Source organism: Anoplopoma fimbria, chromosome 3 (assembly GCF_027596085.1).
Source record: "Anoplopoma fimbria isolate UVic2021 breed Golden Eagle Sablefish chromosome 3, Afim_UVic_2022, whole genome shotgun sequence".
In the NCBI taxonomy this organism is placed as follows: domain Eukaryota; kingdom Metazoa; phylum Chordata; class Actinopteri; order Perciformes; family Anoplopomatidae; genus Anoplopoma; species Anoplopoma fimbria.
This window is the reverse complement of record NC_072451.1, coordinates 16152040-16168065: the sequence shown is the minus strand read 5'-3', so window position 1 is coordinate 16168065 and position 16026 is coordinate 16152040. Positions and strand designations below refer to the sequence as shown.

The window sequence follows — 16026 nt, the reverse complement described above, 5'->3', positions numbered from 1 at the left end:
GCTATTTTGCCACGGGTTACATTTATAATTATCTTGCTGGCATAAAATGGCCGAGGGGCTTTTTCAATAAAGGTAGGAGGCACCTACAGTACAGAATATTACCTACAGATCAACGCAGAACAAGAGACAGAGGACTGCAGATATAAAGAAGACTAAATCCAGAGTACAAAGTACATCAGCTAATAAGTGTATTTAGTTAGGACATTCATTAGCAGCAGCAGCCACTGCTTGCTCGGCGCTATAGAAGTGAGCATCGTGAGGGCTGATGATTTGAAGACGAGGTGAATGAGTCCATCCACTGACCTTCACTAGTGGTGAGTAAGCAGAGCCTGGGGAGCGAGGGAAAGATGGCCACAGCCACTTTCTCCAGGCCCTACTCTGCCTTTTGATGACTGGAAATAATCACTAGAGAGAAAGCGAGTGAGAGAGACATGATCACAGACACACCACCGAAGAGAGGAGGATCTCAAATTACTTTATTCTCCTCAACCCCCCCCCCCCCCCCTCAACCCCCCTGTCCTCTAAAGGACTTGAAGTCAGCCTCTTAATACCATTCATCTTTTCTCCAACAGGCTGGGAGAGGAGGATATCTCTAATTCCTTTTCAAGTTAGTCTGAATCCAGGAAGTGAGAAGAGGGCTAAACAGGGTCTCATTATACTCAGGCTGCCCCACAGGTAACACACTTAAAAATCACATAGGGTGCACAAAAAAAGTACAGCTGAATCCTAAACTAAACACATGTCCATTCTCTCTCTCACACCACCCTTAACAATGTTTTAGTTTAGGACAACAACATTTTTTTAGGACCTTATCCATTTGGGTTCATGTAGATTTTCAAACTGGCAAAGCAGATATATGTCAATATTTTTCATTATAAAACAATCTTTACCAACATGCATTTTAAGGAAGAGTTTTTAGGAGAATTAATGAGATGAGAGGATTGAAATTACTAACATGTCTGAACAATAAATATACAGCCTGCAGCCGGTTAGCTTAGCTTAGCTTAGCACAGTGACTGGTAACAAGGGAAAACAGCTAGCTTGGCTCTCATCAGCACCTATAAAGCTCACTATTTAACAGGTTATATCTATGTTTAATATGTAAAAAAAAACAAGAAGCAAACCTAATACACTGTGATTTTACAGTTTTTGTGCTAAGCTAAGCTAAGCAGCTGCTGGCTGTATTTATTGTACAGAAATGAGTGATATCCATCTTCTCATTCAACTCCTGGCAAGAAAACGACTACAGGTTTCTTTTCCCCAATGTCAAACTATTCTTGAAAACAATATTTGCAAGTTAATAAAAATTACATGTTTTTAATATTTATCACGTAGTATGTTGATCAATACTGAGAATTTGTGGAGAAACAAAATAAGATGGTTCATTATTAAGTTGAATATTTGAGAATTTTGTATTTTGTTTTGTTAAAAAGATCCATCAGTGAAATATCGCCTCCAACATTAAATGCTGAGTTGAACTTATTTTAACTCTGCAAACTAGAATAGTTTTAGCTGAGTGTTGATGTGTTTGATATCTGCTGCGTGAATACTTTGATTTTATGATTGAGAGCAAAGCATCGCTGTGTACCACTCACAGTTGCACCTCTGGCCTATGAGAATAACAGTCAGTCAAAAGGGAATCTAGGGCAAAGAGGCCTGAAAGGGAGACATATAGCATAAACCGCAGATAGCCAAAGAAAGTGGAGATTCTGCCAAAAGGGATGAAGACAAGACGACAGGGCTCCGTGTGGGATTTCACTTTGGATTTTGGCCCTGCAGGGATATGTGGAAGCACAACTGACAGGACTTGCGTGGAGAAGTCAGCTTCATTCAATATAACTAAGTAAAGAATGCCCCATGCAGTCACTGATGCACCAGCATAAATCCTCCAAGGTACAATATTGCCTTGGTAAAGTTAGCTTTAGAGAAATAAAACACTACATAATGTAAAAGATTTGGCTTCCTGTTTGACACTGAACACAATCAGGATGCAATAAAGAATCGTGAGAGTTAGGACAGATGCAGTAAATTCAGATTTAAGGAAATACTATGTAACTATGCAGACGTGTGATAGCAGTCCCTACAGCGATGTCCCTACAGCGATGTACAAACAGCGAAACAGACACCATGACAACTTTAGTTGAGATTTATTTCACTTCTTTTTTTGTTTGCTACATTCCTCTTTACTCAAATCTAGGGAGCGTAGGTGGGTCAGTCATGTTAGAAATACTTTATATCCAACTTCAATATGTGCAACAAGTAAAAGTGATCTTAGAGTGGGTGGTACAATAATCCGTTCAGTCATGTCCGAGGCAACACATTTGCTTTAAAAAGATTCAATGTAAAAAACACAAACACATATACAATGATCAAATTTACAGGTCATGATTTATGAATATTATGATCCAATTCAATAATCCCAAAGGTAGCACATGGGGGTAACTAATTCATACTCCCTAATAAAGCAAATGGTGTGACATAATAATTCACTAAAGTATATTTTTTTAACTGCGTACAGAATGGTCTGGGATGTTTCGTTTTGATGATACTAATTTCAACTCTTTCATGGCATAATCCAATAAAATAACTTCCATTAAAGTAAAAAAAAAAACCCCACTTCATTGGCATCACAATATTCAACATCATGTTAATTGTGAAAAAGATGCTTTGTTGAAACTAACTGTTTATGACAACTGAGACATTCTGTACTGTAAGCAACACATTAGTGACCTTTATACAGCGAGGGATAAAATTAGACATCAAAATCAAGTCACTGGTGACAAGCTATGCAAGATACGACATAAGCAATAAAAGCCTTTTTCTAAAAATGTTATGGGTATAATAGAAATCATATTGAACCTAATGTAGGCTCCAAGTTTTAAAACAAACTTTGTTTTGGGGATCCAGCGTATATAAATCCTTTTTAAATTGGTTTATGGGGGCTAGACATTCACAAATGTCCTTGCAATCTCAAACTTATCAAATGTCTTGTATCTTCTTATGGCAGAAAAATCTCCTGTTGCACCTCATTTTTAATTCTCTAGATGGTTCTCAAGTTTAAGAAAACAAAAACATCAACAAGGAAACGAAAAAAAAAAAACAGAGTCCACAGAGCTCTGCAGCATCGAGTGCTTGGCTGCCACAGAAAAAAGTCTAGCACCTCCTGCTGCTCGGGAGGTTTCTAGTCCAGCTGCTCCTGCTTTATCCTGTTCGAATTGGAGCCTCGCTGACTCGTCCTCCTCAGTTCCCTCCTCAAGACGTACTCGCTGAATTGGGAAGAGTCCACGCCTCCGCCGCAGGAGCCGGCGATCTCGAAGCCACGTTGTTGGAGGCGCTCTAGAACCTGGAAGAGGTGGAATGGGGTAGAAAGAGACGTGAGTAGCAATACAAGTGCTTTTAATCACTGCCAACCTGGTCAAGATGCCCGATAATCATCCGTGGAGGATGCTCAGACATTCATTTCACCTCTAAGCTTTTGTTTAATGTAAAACTGGAAAGCACGGACTCATCCGAAAACTCTTTTAGTTATATGCTGAAGAGTAAGAGCTAAGTCTAGCACTGGAAGCTGCTCTGGGAGTGAGCTGCAACATACGGCCTGTGACGGGAATTTGGAGACTTCTACAAGACTTTCACTAAAAAACCAAGAGCCTCTCGTTTTTGCCTCGTGCCTCATTTTCATTGTTTTCCGCAGTACGTGTGTGTTTGTCTGCGTGCGTGTGTAGCTGTTCCTGATCTCGCAGCCTCGCAGACATCTACAGACGTGTCCGGGGGGGCTGTAGGATCACATTCCAATGAAGAGGCCCCAGGGAGCTCTGAGGCTTTCTCTCTGCCACTTGGCTCAGTGTGGGCCGCTCGGCGAAAACCCCCTCTCCCCATTTCTCCCCCAGCCCCCAGGCCCAAGCCTCCGCCAAAACTACAAAGGTCCCCCTACTGCTGGCAGCTCTCTCTGCCCCCCACCCCATCCCCCCTTCCTTCTCTCAAAACCCCCGCCCTGCCTCCATTAGCCGCAGATACAGCATCCACCGCCGGCGTGCTTTAATAACCAAACAGGATTATGGGCCCTGCCTGGGGACAACCTGCCAGGGAGCATGCTCACTCTCTTGCTTGCTCTCCACGACTCACACACTTCAGAGACGGGGTTTGTTTGTGTGTGTGTGTGTGTGTGTGTGTGCGTGTGTGTGTTTTTTTTCCGAGGGAGATGGAGATTTGACTTCCTCAGATGGAGACACAGTCCAAAATCATTATGAAATCTTTTCGTCCATCGTTTATTGATGCGTATCTGAGCATTTCACTATCAATAAATTAGTGGAATATCAATATATAACCAGGGGAATACAATATTGCCAATTACATGCTGAATATAATAGATGAATTTAACACATTTTACTTGATGTAGAAGTTTTCTTTTTAAAGTCTTGTTTTGGCTTTCAAGGATGGTTTACTTAGACCTCATAATGCCTGTGAAAGGATCATATTAAATCCTTTAATACAGCATATAGAACGATATCTTTGGATAATTAAAGACTTCAAGTTATAGTTTTGCTGCGCTAGAAATCACAACTTTCCCAACACCTTTAAAGTCTTAATCAAAACAACAGTAAAGGGTCATTTTGATTCACAAAAATAGCCGGCAAGACTACTTCTCTAACTTTCTCTTTTTTTTGGTGTAGAACCACTTGCTTCAAACCTTAAAAATAATTGCCGGTATTAAGGTGAATCTGCATGAGTCTTGCGGATCTGCAGATCTATTATTTGGTAAGAAATCTTACACAAAATGTCAGCTTAAGTTTTTCACTGCATTCCAAATTGCCCACTTCCTCTTTCTGTTGCCACCTTGAGCATTCACATGAATCTCCACTATGATTCAAGGTGTCAGCCGTTCTCCTAATGGGTTGAAATACACCTTCAACCCATTTACTGTTGCTTCTGTGCAGGTCGGATCTGATGCTCACAACTTTAAAACAATCGCAATGACTTATGGATTTAGCCAAATGTGTTTATTTATTGCATATGGAAAACGGAAGGCAATTGGGTGAGATAAGGACCGAATCTTGAGCACTGCAAAGGAATGCACGATATTAAATCTGACCATCCACCAGCTCCAAAGCCGAAGTCCAAATCATTATTCCGGTCGGATCTCAGAAAAGTAAAGATGGTGGTAGACTTGTGTAATGATGACTTGCTAAATTGATCCTTTGATGAACTCATCAAAGAGCTCGTTTTTTTCCCCGTAAGGCTGTTCTTGTGACTCGATTAGATTAAAAAAGATAAGATTTTGCAATCAGATGTCAGTAAAAATTTTAAAGTCTACAGCATAACTGCAGATGAAAAAAAAAGTTGGGTGAACAGATCACCACCTCAGTCAATGCCTCGGGCATATAAGTGAGTGGAAAATTATAGAAAAACACTTTATAAACTTTAAATGTGTATGCTTATCGAGGAATACTCGATGGAAAGAAAACACCCGAATGGAGAAAACACCCACAGCTTACCTGGACGGAGTTGAGGTGGCAGTACCCATTGAGTGGGAAGCGGATGACATGCGTGGAGTCGTGGTTCCAGCCGGCATTGACAGAGTTGCACATGACGTCACCGATCTCTGGAAACACGTCTTCGATCAGGGCCTTGTCACCGCTGAGCGTGATCCTCTCGCCCAAGTCAGGTGCCACGCGCACCACCAAGCACTCGCAGGGGCGCGACACCCGGCCCAGCTCCTGGTCATGGCGCCAGCTATCCAGCTCAGCAAGCATGGGCTGCAGCTGGAAGTATTTCGCCTCCTCGTACAGCAGGCTGTAGTCCTGTAGGAGACGGGGCAAAGGCAGTCGCATTTTAGGATATCATGGATATTATATCGTTCTGTTTGTGTCCATTTTCACTTTACCGGGTCAAGTTACACGTTTTGTATTTGATACCAATTGTTTTAAAAAGGTTTGAGACACTGACCATGTAATCAGGTCTTTACTGTCTCCTGTCTGACAAAAGTAAATATTTCCAAATAATACTTTAAAGGTTAACATTTAAATGTTGTTTCAATTTCAGTTTGATGTTAATCCAGTGAAATGTTTTTTTCACATCTGACAGAGTTTGTGAAGAAAAGATAAAAACACTGTGAAAACATGGAAATATTTACCAAATAATAACAGTGAGAACAGTATGTGACTCATGCTGGGTCATAGGGTCAACACTGCAAGGGTTGTGATTAGCAAAAAAAACCTTTTCACATACTTTGAGTAATGTGTGCAAAAGTAATTGTAGTTTGACATTTCATTTAAAAATGCTTATTATTCTAATAGCCCATAATCTCTCCTGTTTATTTATAAAAAAATGTATACGAGGCCCGGTAATTGCCTCCAGCATTCCCACAAAATCAATTTTATATATATTATACAAAGATACTTCCCCTGTATTTTAAGGCAGACTAAACTGAATAGGATGAGACTGGCAGCCTAAATACAATATTGCTGTACTAGAGAGCAAAATGATTTCCAAAAAACCCCCAGAATAAGTTAATCAGTTTGCTTTCTAATGTACACCCAAACCGTAAAAGGAAACCGCAAAGAAGTTTGAAAACCGCTGTTCTACATGAACGAGCAATAAACCCAAGCGAAGACACCATTCAGCAAAAATTACAAAAGATCCAGAGCAGAGGAGATGCGGTGCGACATGTAACACAGGGTTGCGTGGGGTAAAGGAGCAGATCCTTTACCCACAGGACTGCAGGGCCTAAATCTCACCACACTCCACTTTTCTCATGCTCCTCTCTAAATCTGCTCAATGTGAACGTGGCCTTGGATTGAACTTGAGCCTGTCTTTTGTCTTTGCTTATTTTAGCTGACATACTTTGCAGTGATTGAGTCACCCTGTGGACAGTCCATCAGATAATGTGGTTATTTGTTTTCTCCCGGGGCAAGTTAAGTAATTACTGACTAAATGACACATAAGAGTTAAAAAGAAAAGGGGGGGGGGGGGGGGGGGGAAGGAATGCTAATGTGTCACATACAGTGAGACTCACCCTGGATGGACACTTGGCTTAAGAACACAGAGCGCTGATGAAATCTACCACATGGGTGCCAGGACGTTTATTTATTTGCCTTGATGCAGGCTTATTGTTTTCCCCCTACATATCTCAAAATAATCTTTGGCCACTAACTGCTGGAGGGGACCAAAACTGCATCTTGTGATGAGTAAATGTATTACGATTGAGCTTGGTTGGCTGGGAACCATTTCCAGCAACCCAACGAGGCCTTTCGACCAAAGGCATTCTACGGCCTTAGCATTCATTGTGTGTGCTAAGTTGTGGGACTGCTGACTGGCTGATGGGACTTTACAGTTTCTAGGATGGACACCCACTCACTTTGAAGTCGTCTGGAATGAGGAGCTTGGACGTCCTGAGGAAGTTGAGGATGTAGCGGAACATGTGTCCATCCCTGTCAATGAAGTAGTGCTGCTTCAGGCTGTCCAGGACTATGGGCTCTGTGCCATCAAAGAGACGACCAATTCTACCCACGGAGAAGGGGCGGGGTGGTGGGGGGAGGCAGAGGGAGAGAGGGAGGGAGGGGGACAACATGTCAACATTAAGAATCTTACATGTCTTGATATTTGCATTTAGTTGTGAACTAATAGTATGCTTTATCGATACGCTGCTCTTCAGCTTGTATAGTGGGCGTCATGGGAGAGAGGAAAAAAAGAAAAAAAAAATGATACTGTGAAGCAAGAGCATGTACAAAGGGATGTGACTCACTCATTTTTTTATCAAGCTCTGAAATGTTTTTCACACCTTTGCACAGACATGCACACGTTACCGAGCTCGAGACACGAATGAAACATGAAGAGACAATGAAAGAGTGAAGGAAAGAAAGAAAGAAAGAAAGGAAAAGATGAAAAAACAGAGGTGGTCTGAAAAGGTCAGGGCCAGCTGGTAGCTGGTTGCCTGAGGCAGGGTGCCAGTCACCCTCGGGCATAGACCTCGGAGCGACAGTGCGGCCTCCCGGGCTCCAGATGGCCCCCATGCCCTTTGGCCCTTTACTGCTGCTGTGACATCTGTCAGAATAACCAAGTCGCTTTTGTCTGTGCACTGCATTCTGCACTCCTACAAATTGTTTACCGCCCGAAATAACTGTGGGCTCCAACTTACACAAAGGAAACATTCTGCGATACTACCTGCTAAATCCAAAAGCAACTGCCGCTGCAGATTTGTTGGATAGAGGGAGTAAACATTTCGTTTATACTCAGTTTCTCCGCCAAGTGCACCCATGAGACATCACTGTGATTTGACGAGATGTGACATTTGACTGTTTAATGTCACAGGATGACATTAAACATTAAACAGGATGACATTCTGACGCTGGGAAATCTGGCTTGAAAAGAAGACGCTGATTCTCTCTGCAATCTCCTTCCCAGTTTCGAGCCGAGTACCAGACACAAGCCTTCACTACCAGCCCAAACCAAAAAAATAATAAAAAAATACTCCATCACACACATTTAAAACACAGATGCATGGTAGAGCAGACTCACCGGGATTCTGGGAATTTTGTCAATGTGGCCAGACTGCTGGTGTACATGTGTCCGCCCACATCAATGTGCACAGGGGCGTTGGACTTGGTGAGCTGTGCAGGTGTTGGGATGCCCTGGTTGCTCATGGGAGACACCGGTGACCGAGTGATCATGGGCCGGGACATGCTGGAGCGATGATCCTGTAAACATATGACACGGGGGAGAAAATGTTAACACAGGTAAGAGGTGTTAAATTCAGTTTTTCATCTAAAAAAAACACAAAGGATGTGATTATTATAAATCAGGGAATTCAAATTTGGAAACAAAAAAACAACAAAAAAACGAAGGCAACATTTTTTAATATTTCTGTATTACAACACACTCCTCAGTCAAGAGTGAAAGGGAAGATTTTTTCATCTCTGCAAGTTAGATCAGCCTGACCTTGACCTGGATGTTGCCAAAAATCCACAAGCACCCGTTCCTGTGGGCCATAATCTCCAAAACCAAATTAATTTGGAGCATCAATCACATGGAAATGAGCAATAATGACTCTTGATGTGAACACTGTAATAGGATTTGGAGAAACAGTCGCCTGCTAACCTACAAACACCATTAGGAGAAAATGTCTGTTAAGCTCTTGGAGGAGAATTACTTCTGCTAAAGTTTCAGACCCCGAGTGAAGATGGGGAGGTGTGGGGGGGGTTCTGCTAGTCTGTTACACCTCAGTCTCTGAGGATTTATCAAAGCGTTAGATCTTACAAACATTCTATGAAAACCAAAGCAGGACGCAGGGGAACTTGCGTGCGTGCTATTCCAAAAAAACCAAAAACGTGACAATAGTGCGCACTCTACATTTAAGGACAGCAGTAAGACAATCTCTTCACACACCGGAGCCAATAAAACCTGTGTCTGTCACTTCGCTCCTCCAGCAAAAGCGACCGTAATTTCTACTTTTTCTCCCCCCCCTCTCCTCCCTCCCACACACACACACACACACACGCACACAAATGCGGACTTTACGCGTTTACCTGCGCCGGCATCACTGTGTTCGGAGAGGAAGTCTGCGAGTGGTCATTTTGCTTGAGAGACGCTGCGGGAACCGGCTCCCCTCTGACGGCGAACATCAGCGAGGGCTCCCTGCACTCCGCCGCCCGGATCGGCAGCCGTTTGAGGGCAGCGTGCACGGACTCGTCCGCGGAACTGATTGGACGCGGTCGCTTCCTCGCTTTCTGATGCGTTAAGTCCATGATGTCCGTCTCGTCCATTACGGTAACAGATAGGAAGCGGTCGGCTGTTTTTTTTTTTTTTTTTTTTTTTTTTTGTTCGTTTTTTTTCAACGCACCTGCCCGAACGCGGAGAGGCGTGAGAAGCGGGATGGAGAGCACCGGGGGGAGAGAGCGGCGCCGTGGCTGTCACACGGAGCTGCTCCTTCGCAATGGCTGGGAGAAGTCAAAGCCCCCGACAACATTAGCATCGGAGCGCCTGCGGCTCTTCTGGGCTGTCGCTGTTTCAGCGGCAGGTACGAGTGTCGCATTTTCAGAATAAAACGAATCCTTCCCAACACAAATAAATAAAAAGGGATCGTCCATTTATACGAGTTGGGTCCACGCGCAAAAAGCTGGCCTTTGCCCCTTTTTGCAGCAGTGTTTATTCCACCGTCCTCCTGGTGTTGATGCCCGTTGTTCAGCAGCAGTTTTTTGTTCAGCAGGTCAAACCCTCATCCAACACAAAAGACCCACAAAGTCCAAAGTTCAGTGAAAAGATACCAAACCCCCCCCCCACACACACACACACGCACACACACACACACCCACACCCTGTGACACCCTCCACCCACAAACCCATATCACTCATAAGCGCCTGACTGATCATAACCTTCCCAATCACACAAAAGGCAGCCAGTGAGATCACATCCAGTTACCCGGATGCATAAAACACTTCTTTTCATCATTTGTGAAGGATATGAATAACAACTTAAGTGTGCTTTGTGTGCACGAGGAAACATCATAGCTCAATCAGAAACTAAAGTCTGTCCCTCACAGAAGACACTTAAAGGGATGCGTCGATGCATCCCTTTCACTCCCGAAATCAGCCAGTACCGAGTACCGATCCAATACAAGTGTTCAATCAATAAGCTATAGGCCTCACTGTAAGGCAACATCAAGCTAGACCTAAACTTTCTTAAGTTCTCTGCTTTCTTAACTTTGTAAAACAAAATGTTACACATAAATACATATATAAATGTACTGAACAGTTATTTGTCATAATAATGATCCAGCTATAGCCGATATCAGATATCAGTATCGGTGCATCTCTAACATCTTGATGTGCTTCTCATTGGCTGTACGCCTCACAAATATCAGAGTTGCTGTATGGTGACTGCGGTGTGTAAACACCTCCTCCACTGACCACATCAACATTGCAAAACCACCACCGCTAACGCCGTACGAAAACCAGACCACAACATGTCCAATTGCTGTTAAAAGTACTGCCACAGCACTCTCCTGGGCTGTTTTTTTTCCCCCCCGTAGAATTTACAGGGAATCCACAAATTTTAATAACATTCACATTCAAATTAATTAGTTCAACCACTGGCCTTAAAACATCCACATTCCTGCTTTTCATTGGCAGCGGGAGTTTCACACCTAGATACCCAATTAGCAATTAAGCTTGCCTTTGAGTGCAGGCCTCCAATGCGGTGTGTGATCCCGGTCTGATTTGCATGCCGCTTGTGCACGCGCTGATAAGCGCAGGCAGCAGCCATACATAGTTTTAAAATTCAACTCCAGAATCCCTCGCAGAAGGCAAAGGGGCCTGCGGGGCAAAAGAGAGAGAAATCACATGGCTGCTCTTCAAAAGGGGACCTGTGTAAGGCAGCCGGCAAAGTGCGTGGGATCACACTCAGAATGCAGGTAATTTGTTCCCTGACTAATTTGTGGAGATGGTGGTGTGTGCGTGTGTGTGAGAGTGTGTGAGAGAGTGTGTGCCTGTGGAGAGTAAGTTCTGAAAACAGCTTGGTGGAATTGGATTTCCTCAAAGCCTTGTCATCGCAAAGGTGGATTGAGTGTAAAATCTGTAAGGCATTATGGAAAATTGCAGGGGGGGGAAGAGAAGAGAGAGTGAAAGAGAACGGTGGATGGGTGGGTGTGAGTTGGGGGGTGGGGGGGCGGCTGGTTGGTCGGAATGAGCTCTCGTATCACAAAATCACTCGGAGTTGTTGGAAGTAAAGATGCACGCGTTGCAGACCTTTCTGTCTGTTGCACTTTTATCTCAAGGACAGTTCAAAGGTCACCTCATCCTCACAATCCATCAGCTTTCAAGACGGCACCCCTGCAAAACCAGCACTTTTCCTACCTGTTGTCATTTTGAAAACTGGCACGGCACGACAAAAGTCATCCATGCGAGGGCGTTCGTAGGCGTGTTCCCAAAACTTTCCAGACCTTTGTGAGACAAGTCGAACCGTTTAGGGAATTTGCTCGTTTACCCAGCTTGTGTCGTTTCGTTGCACCCCAGTACGCACAAACAAATCTAAAACAGGCACAGTGCATCAAAGCCTGGAGTCTCTGGGCTGCTCCAGTTACTCCCGTGTTTTTTTTTTTCCCATCACAGTCTTTCAAGCCTTTATGCAAAATCATAATGTTAACATCTCCTTTACATCTCAGGGAACAGACACTATAGCTCTGTTTGCATCTTAAGATATACGGCAGTGTATTACCCGCAAAGTGCCTCGCTGCTGTTCCGAGTATCAAAGGGCCATGTTGGGATCAACATCAGCAGCAAACTAGCTCTCAATTTTCCATCCCACAATGCAGCTCTCGAGTGTTTCGACATATCGCACAAGACACAATTAGCATTTCAGATCAGAGCATTAACATTCAGTTCGAGGCAGGCAGACTGGTATTTACATAATCTGGATGGGTTGTTTCTGCTTTGTTGCCCGTGGCAATTTGTTTCAAATGTCCACACACAGACAAACTGCAGACTGTGGGTTCACTTCAGTCACTGCTGGCTTTAAAGGTAAAAAAATAAATAAATAAAAACAGGTAGTGAGGCCGTCGTAGCTGAAAGCTCTGGTTGAATATTGTGGGCTGGTATTCTGGTCATTATAACTTTGGATTTTATAAATGACCATTGGGCATTTTAAGCTGCTGAGCAATACCATATCTGCAGGAATTTTGTGTTTTTACATTTTAAACAAAATGTCAGACATTTACATAAGTGCAGTATTTTGAAAGGTACAGCAATATGTAAACATTGTCTACGGTTTGCACCACACAGCCTCCCAATTCACAACTGCAAGCAGACCGTATTCCCTAAAATCTAATTTCTCAGCAACAGCAGTCGCTCTGTGAGATTGTGGTGACATGCAGAATGTTTTCGGTGTGGAGCTACTTTGGCGTTTAGTGAAAGGGTGCAGAGGTTGCCTTCTGCCTATAGCGGAATGAAAAAGTTACCAAAAGTAAGAGACCTCTCTGACCTGCTCCTGAGAAGTGGGATTTTCTGGATACACCACTTTATAGCTGCAAAATATTTTCTAAAACGCCTTTGGAACATGGTCGTCCAATCTGAGTTCCACAGAATCAACAATGTCATAGAACTTGAGCCACTCTGTGGACAATAACTAAAAGGTGTCCGAGCTTATACAGGTCAACAAGTTTTACATTTTACCTTCAAGAAAGTTGCATTACGTATCGTAGCAGCGCTCTAGAAACAAACAAACATCCACCCTGAGTTTCATTAACGAGCAGGGCCACTCCAACACAGCTCTGTGTGGAGTTTCTGTAGTAGTGCATGACATCACAGATAAGGAAGTGTGAACAGGGCTTGGTTTGCTGCGGGCGTTTGGAGACAGTGGTGCATGTTCACAGGCAGAACTGTCCTCGGGCACAGGAGTGGCAGAGCCATAGTATGTAATATAATAACAGTGTTCTGCAAGGGGCTCAAATATATATAGAGAGTAAAGCGCCTCTAACTTGGATCTGAAATGTGGACTAACTAACTTGCTTTGTAAATATGTATGTTCTACCAGATTAGTCTGTTTGGTGTAGCTGCACTGGGAAACAGATGCACAGACGCTGTACATAAAAAAAAAAAAAAAAAAGGGGGTTTTGTTGTTACAGCGCCACCAAGTGATCAGTAGTGACAACCCCACATCTCAATCTATTATTTTATATTCATGTGCCCTTATAAACTTGTGAAAGCAAGTACTGACTTTCATTACAGGTGACCTAGGCTTGAAGGGTTTTGTTTTAATGTCATTCAGAGTCTCCTCCCTGCAGCACAGTCAGAAATATAAAGAAACCAAATTAAGTCTATTTATTTTGTTTAGGATGTAAACTATAATTTTACAGTATAAACTTTATGAACATTAGTAGATGTTTATTTAAACATCGCATGCTCCCATAGGCGAAATAGGTCCAGATTATTACTTAGTAAACTATATTTGCCGATTCGCAGTCGGACCTTGGAGTGGATTACGCACGGCGCGGTCAGAGAGACAAGAGCGGAGAGGGGAGGACAACATTCGCCCTATATTTTGTCTCCGTTTACATACATATCATATCGTAACACTACAGTGCTACGGTCAGTATTAAAGGACATTTCCCAGCTTCTGCATTGACGTGTGTAAAAAGGTACATCCTGTTATACAGAATACGAAAAAACGCCTGCGGCTAAATTACTCCACAATGGCGTCTTTCATTAGAAGATCTGGGACAGCCAGGAAATGGAACTGTTTCACGAAAAAACTGATTCACAAAAAAAATAAATCACTCCATGAAAACGACAAACGAGGGTTTGAAGTAAGTTATGAGCAAGTTGTACAGCAACAGCGACACGGAGACGGCGATTTGTGTGTTTCGGAGCTGAAACGCGCCAGGAGCGAATTCACACGGAGGACAAGTAGAATGTTTGCTCGACAAGATCGCAGTCTAAACCCCGCTGTTCGCTTCCAGCCAGACACACCGAATCCTCGTTTATATCAGCCACGCTCGTACATTTGTACAGTTACTAAGGAACAATAGACAGGAAGTGGTTAAATATTTTTTAAAGAACTGTACCGCTCGAATCGCTTGGCACATGCGTAAAAGCTGCTGCGCCTCAGCGTCCCAGTCCACCCAGCCTCGGAAATAACAGCAAACCAAATAAATCTCCGCTTACCTGAAACATAGAGCAGCATAAAGTATCTTTTTGTGCACCTTTTCCCTTCCGATTTGGCCCACGATCTGCTTCTCGTCCTACACCAGTGAGAAATGCAATAGCTTGGCTAAGGTAGACAGAGCAAAATACAGAGAATACTTGCTCCAGGGCTCCGAAACCCCTCAAGGCAAAGATCAGGATACAATTAGCTCATGTCTCTGCCCCAGTCTAAACCAATCTGCAGAATAAAAAAAAAAAACTCCCCGCAAAGGAAGAGATCACAGCAGCAGTACCTCAGTCTTTGTTGAGTTTATGTTGTTTTTTTTAATATATAAAAATCAAATAAAGAAATCTTTTTTTTTCTTCTTTTTTTTTTTTCTGCATTTACAACACCCTCACTCCTCCTGCCTCCAACTTGCCTATTGCCTCCCTCTCGCAGAGGAGCTGATTTTAATCGTTATGATTAGTTTTGATGTAACGTTCCCCGGGGCGATTGCTACAAATGGATGGAGTGTTTCTTTGCCAGGGAGGAAAAGCAGCAGATGATGATAATTATATAGATTGTTGGTGGAGTCCTTTGATTTTTTTTTTTTCTTCTTCTTCTTCTTCCCCCCCACCACCCATCTCCACCTTACCTCTCTTACATCTAATCTATCTGGTGTGCTTCTTCAACACACGCCATCCACGCCGCATGTGCAGCAGACAACTTGTTGATTAGCCCGGAATCAACTTATTAATTTAACGGAATGCAGTTAATGAAAATTCCTCACCCCCTTTTGCAATCTTCTCAGTCCCTTTCCTCCCTTTTGGACAACCTCCAAAATGACGTGGCCGTATAAATAAGCACTCGCAGCTTGCCTTTGCCCCAATCAAGTCTGAATCAGCGCCTGGGGGTGATGTGCGAGCTCATTTCAAATGTTCAACCATGCATGATTTTCGGGAAGATTGAGGCACTTCTGAGGCTTTTAGATTTACTTGGGGGAGCGCAGTCAGCAAAAGGAAGTGCGTGTTTAAAGTCATTCCTTTGCGTGGAGTTCCTTCATGTGAACATACGTGATTATTCTGTCCACAATTGACAGTTATTTCTTTACATTCTCAACAGTTCTAACCCCACTCAGTGGAGCCAGGCTGAAACACCCGCTTACGCCCCCTACTGTTCAGAACGTCAACTCTTTTTTTTTTTTTTTTTTTTCAACAACCATTGGAAACAAATATTTACAAACAGGCGGTGCATTTTTATGCTCATCCAGAGAGAAAACTGAATCCAAAATTTGCTCTAAAGTTCAGTGGAATGAGAACGCCACGTCAGGCGGACTGGTGACTGATGGAGGCCAGCATACAAACAAAACTGTTTTCCAGTCCTTCTCATCAAAAGATTTTTTTTCCCCCTCTCGC

The 16026-nt window shown here is 43.2% G+C and overlaps 1 protein-coding gene across 11 annotated transcripts; it reads right to left on the bottom strand.

Moving 5' to 3' along the window:
- Nucleotides 1–2151: 2151 nt before the first annotated feature.
- On the bottom strand, nt 2152–15517 carry LOC129114657 (BTB/POZ domain-containing protein KCTD1). 11 transcript variants are annotated; one of them, XM_054626685.1, is made up of 6 exons: nt 15402–15517; nt 14653–14729; nt 8515–8693; nt 7355–7499; nt 5493–5798; nt 2152–3343 (listed from the first exon to the last, which is right to left on the bottom strand). In XM_054626685.1, the coding sequence occupies exons 2-6, from the start codon at nt 14659–14661 to the stop codon at nt 3182–3184; spliced, it is 801 nt and encodes a 266-aa protein (XP_054482660.1). In that variant the 5' UTR covers nt 14662–14729; nt 15402–15517; the 3' UTR covers nt 2152–3181. The 11 variants fall into 11 exon arrangements, with proteins under 11 accessions (XP_054482660.1, XP_054482656.1, XP_054482671.1 ...); XM_054626681.1 differs by lacking the exons at nt 14653–14729; nt 15402–15517 and adding exons at nt 11168–11307; nt 15276–15389; XM_054626696.1 differs by lacking the exon at nt 15402–15517 and adding an exon at nt 15051–15062.
- Between the last annotated feature and the right edge of the window lie 509 nt (nt 15518–16026).

Coding starts and splice junctions, on each gene's coding strand:
- LOC129114657 (XM_054626677.1), bottom strand. CDS start 9,758: ATGGACGAGACGGACATCATGGACTTAACGCATCAGAAAGCGAGGAAG. Junction 8,694..9,521: donor ACACAGTGATGCCGGCGCAG/GTAAACGCGTAA, acceptor ATATGTTTACAG/GATCATCGCTCCAGCATGTC. Junction 7,500..8,514: donor ACAAAATTCCCAGAATCCCG/GTGAGTCTGCTC, acceptor CTCCGTGGGTAG/AATTGGTCGTCTCTTTGATG.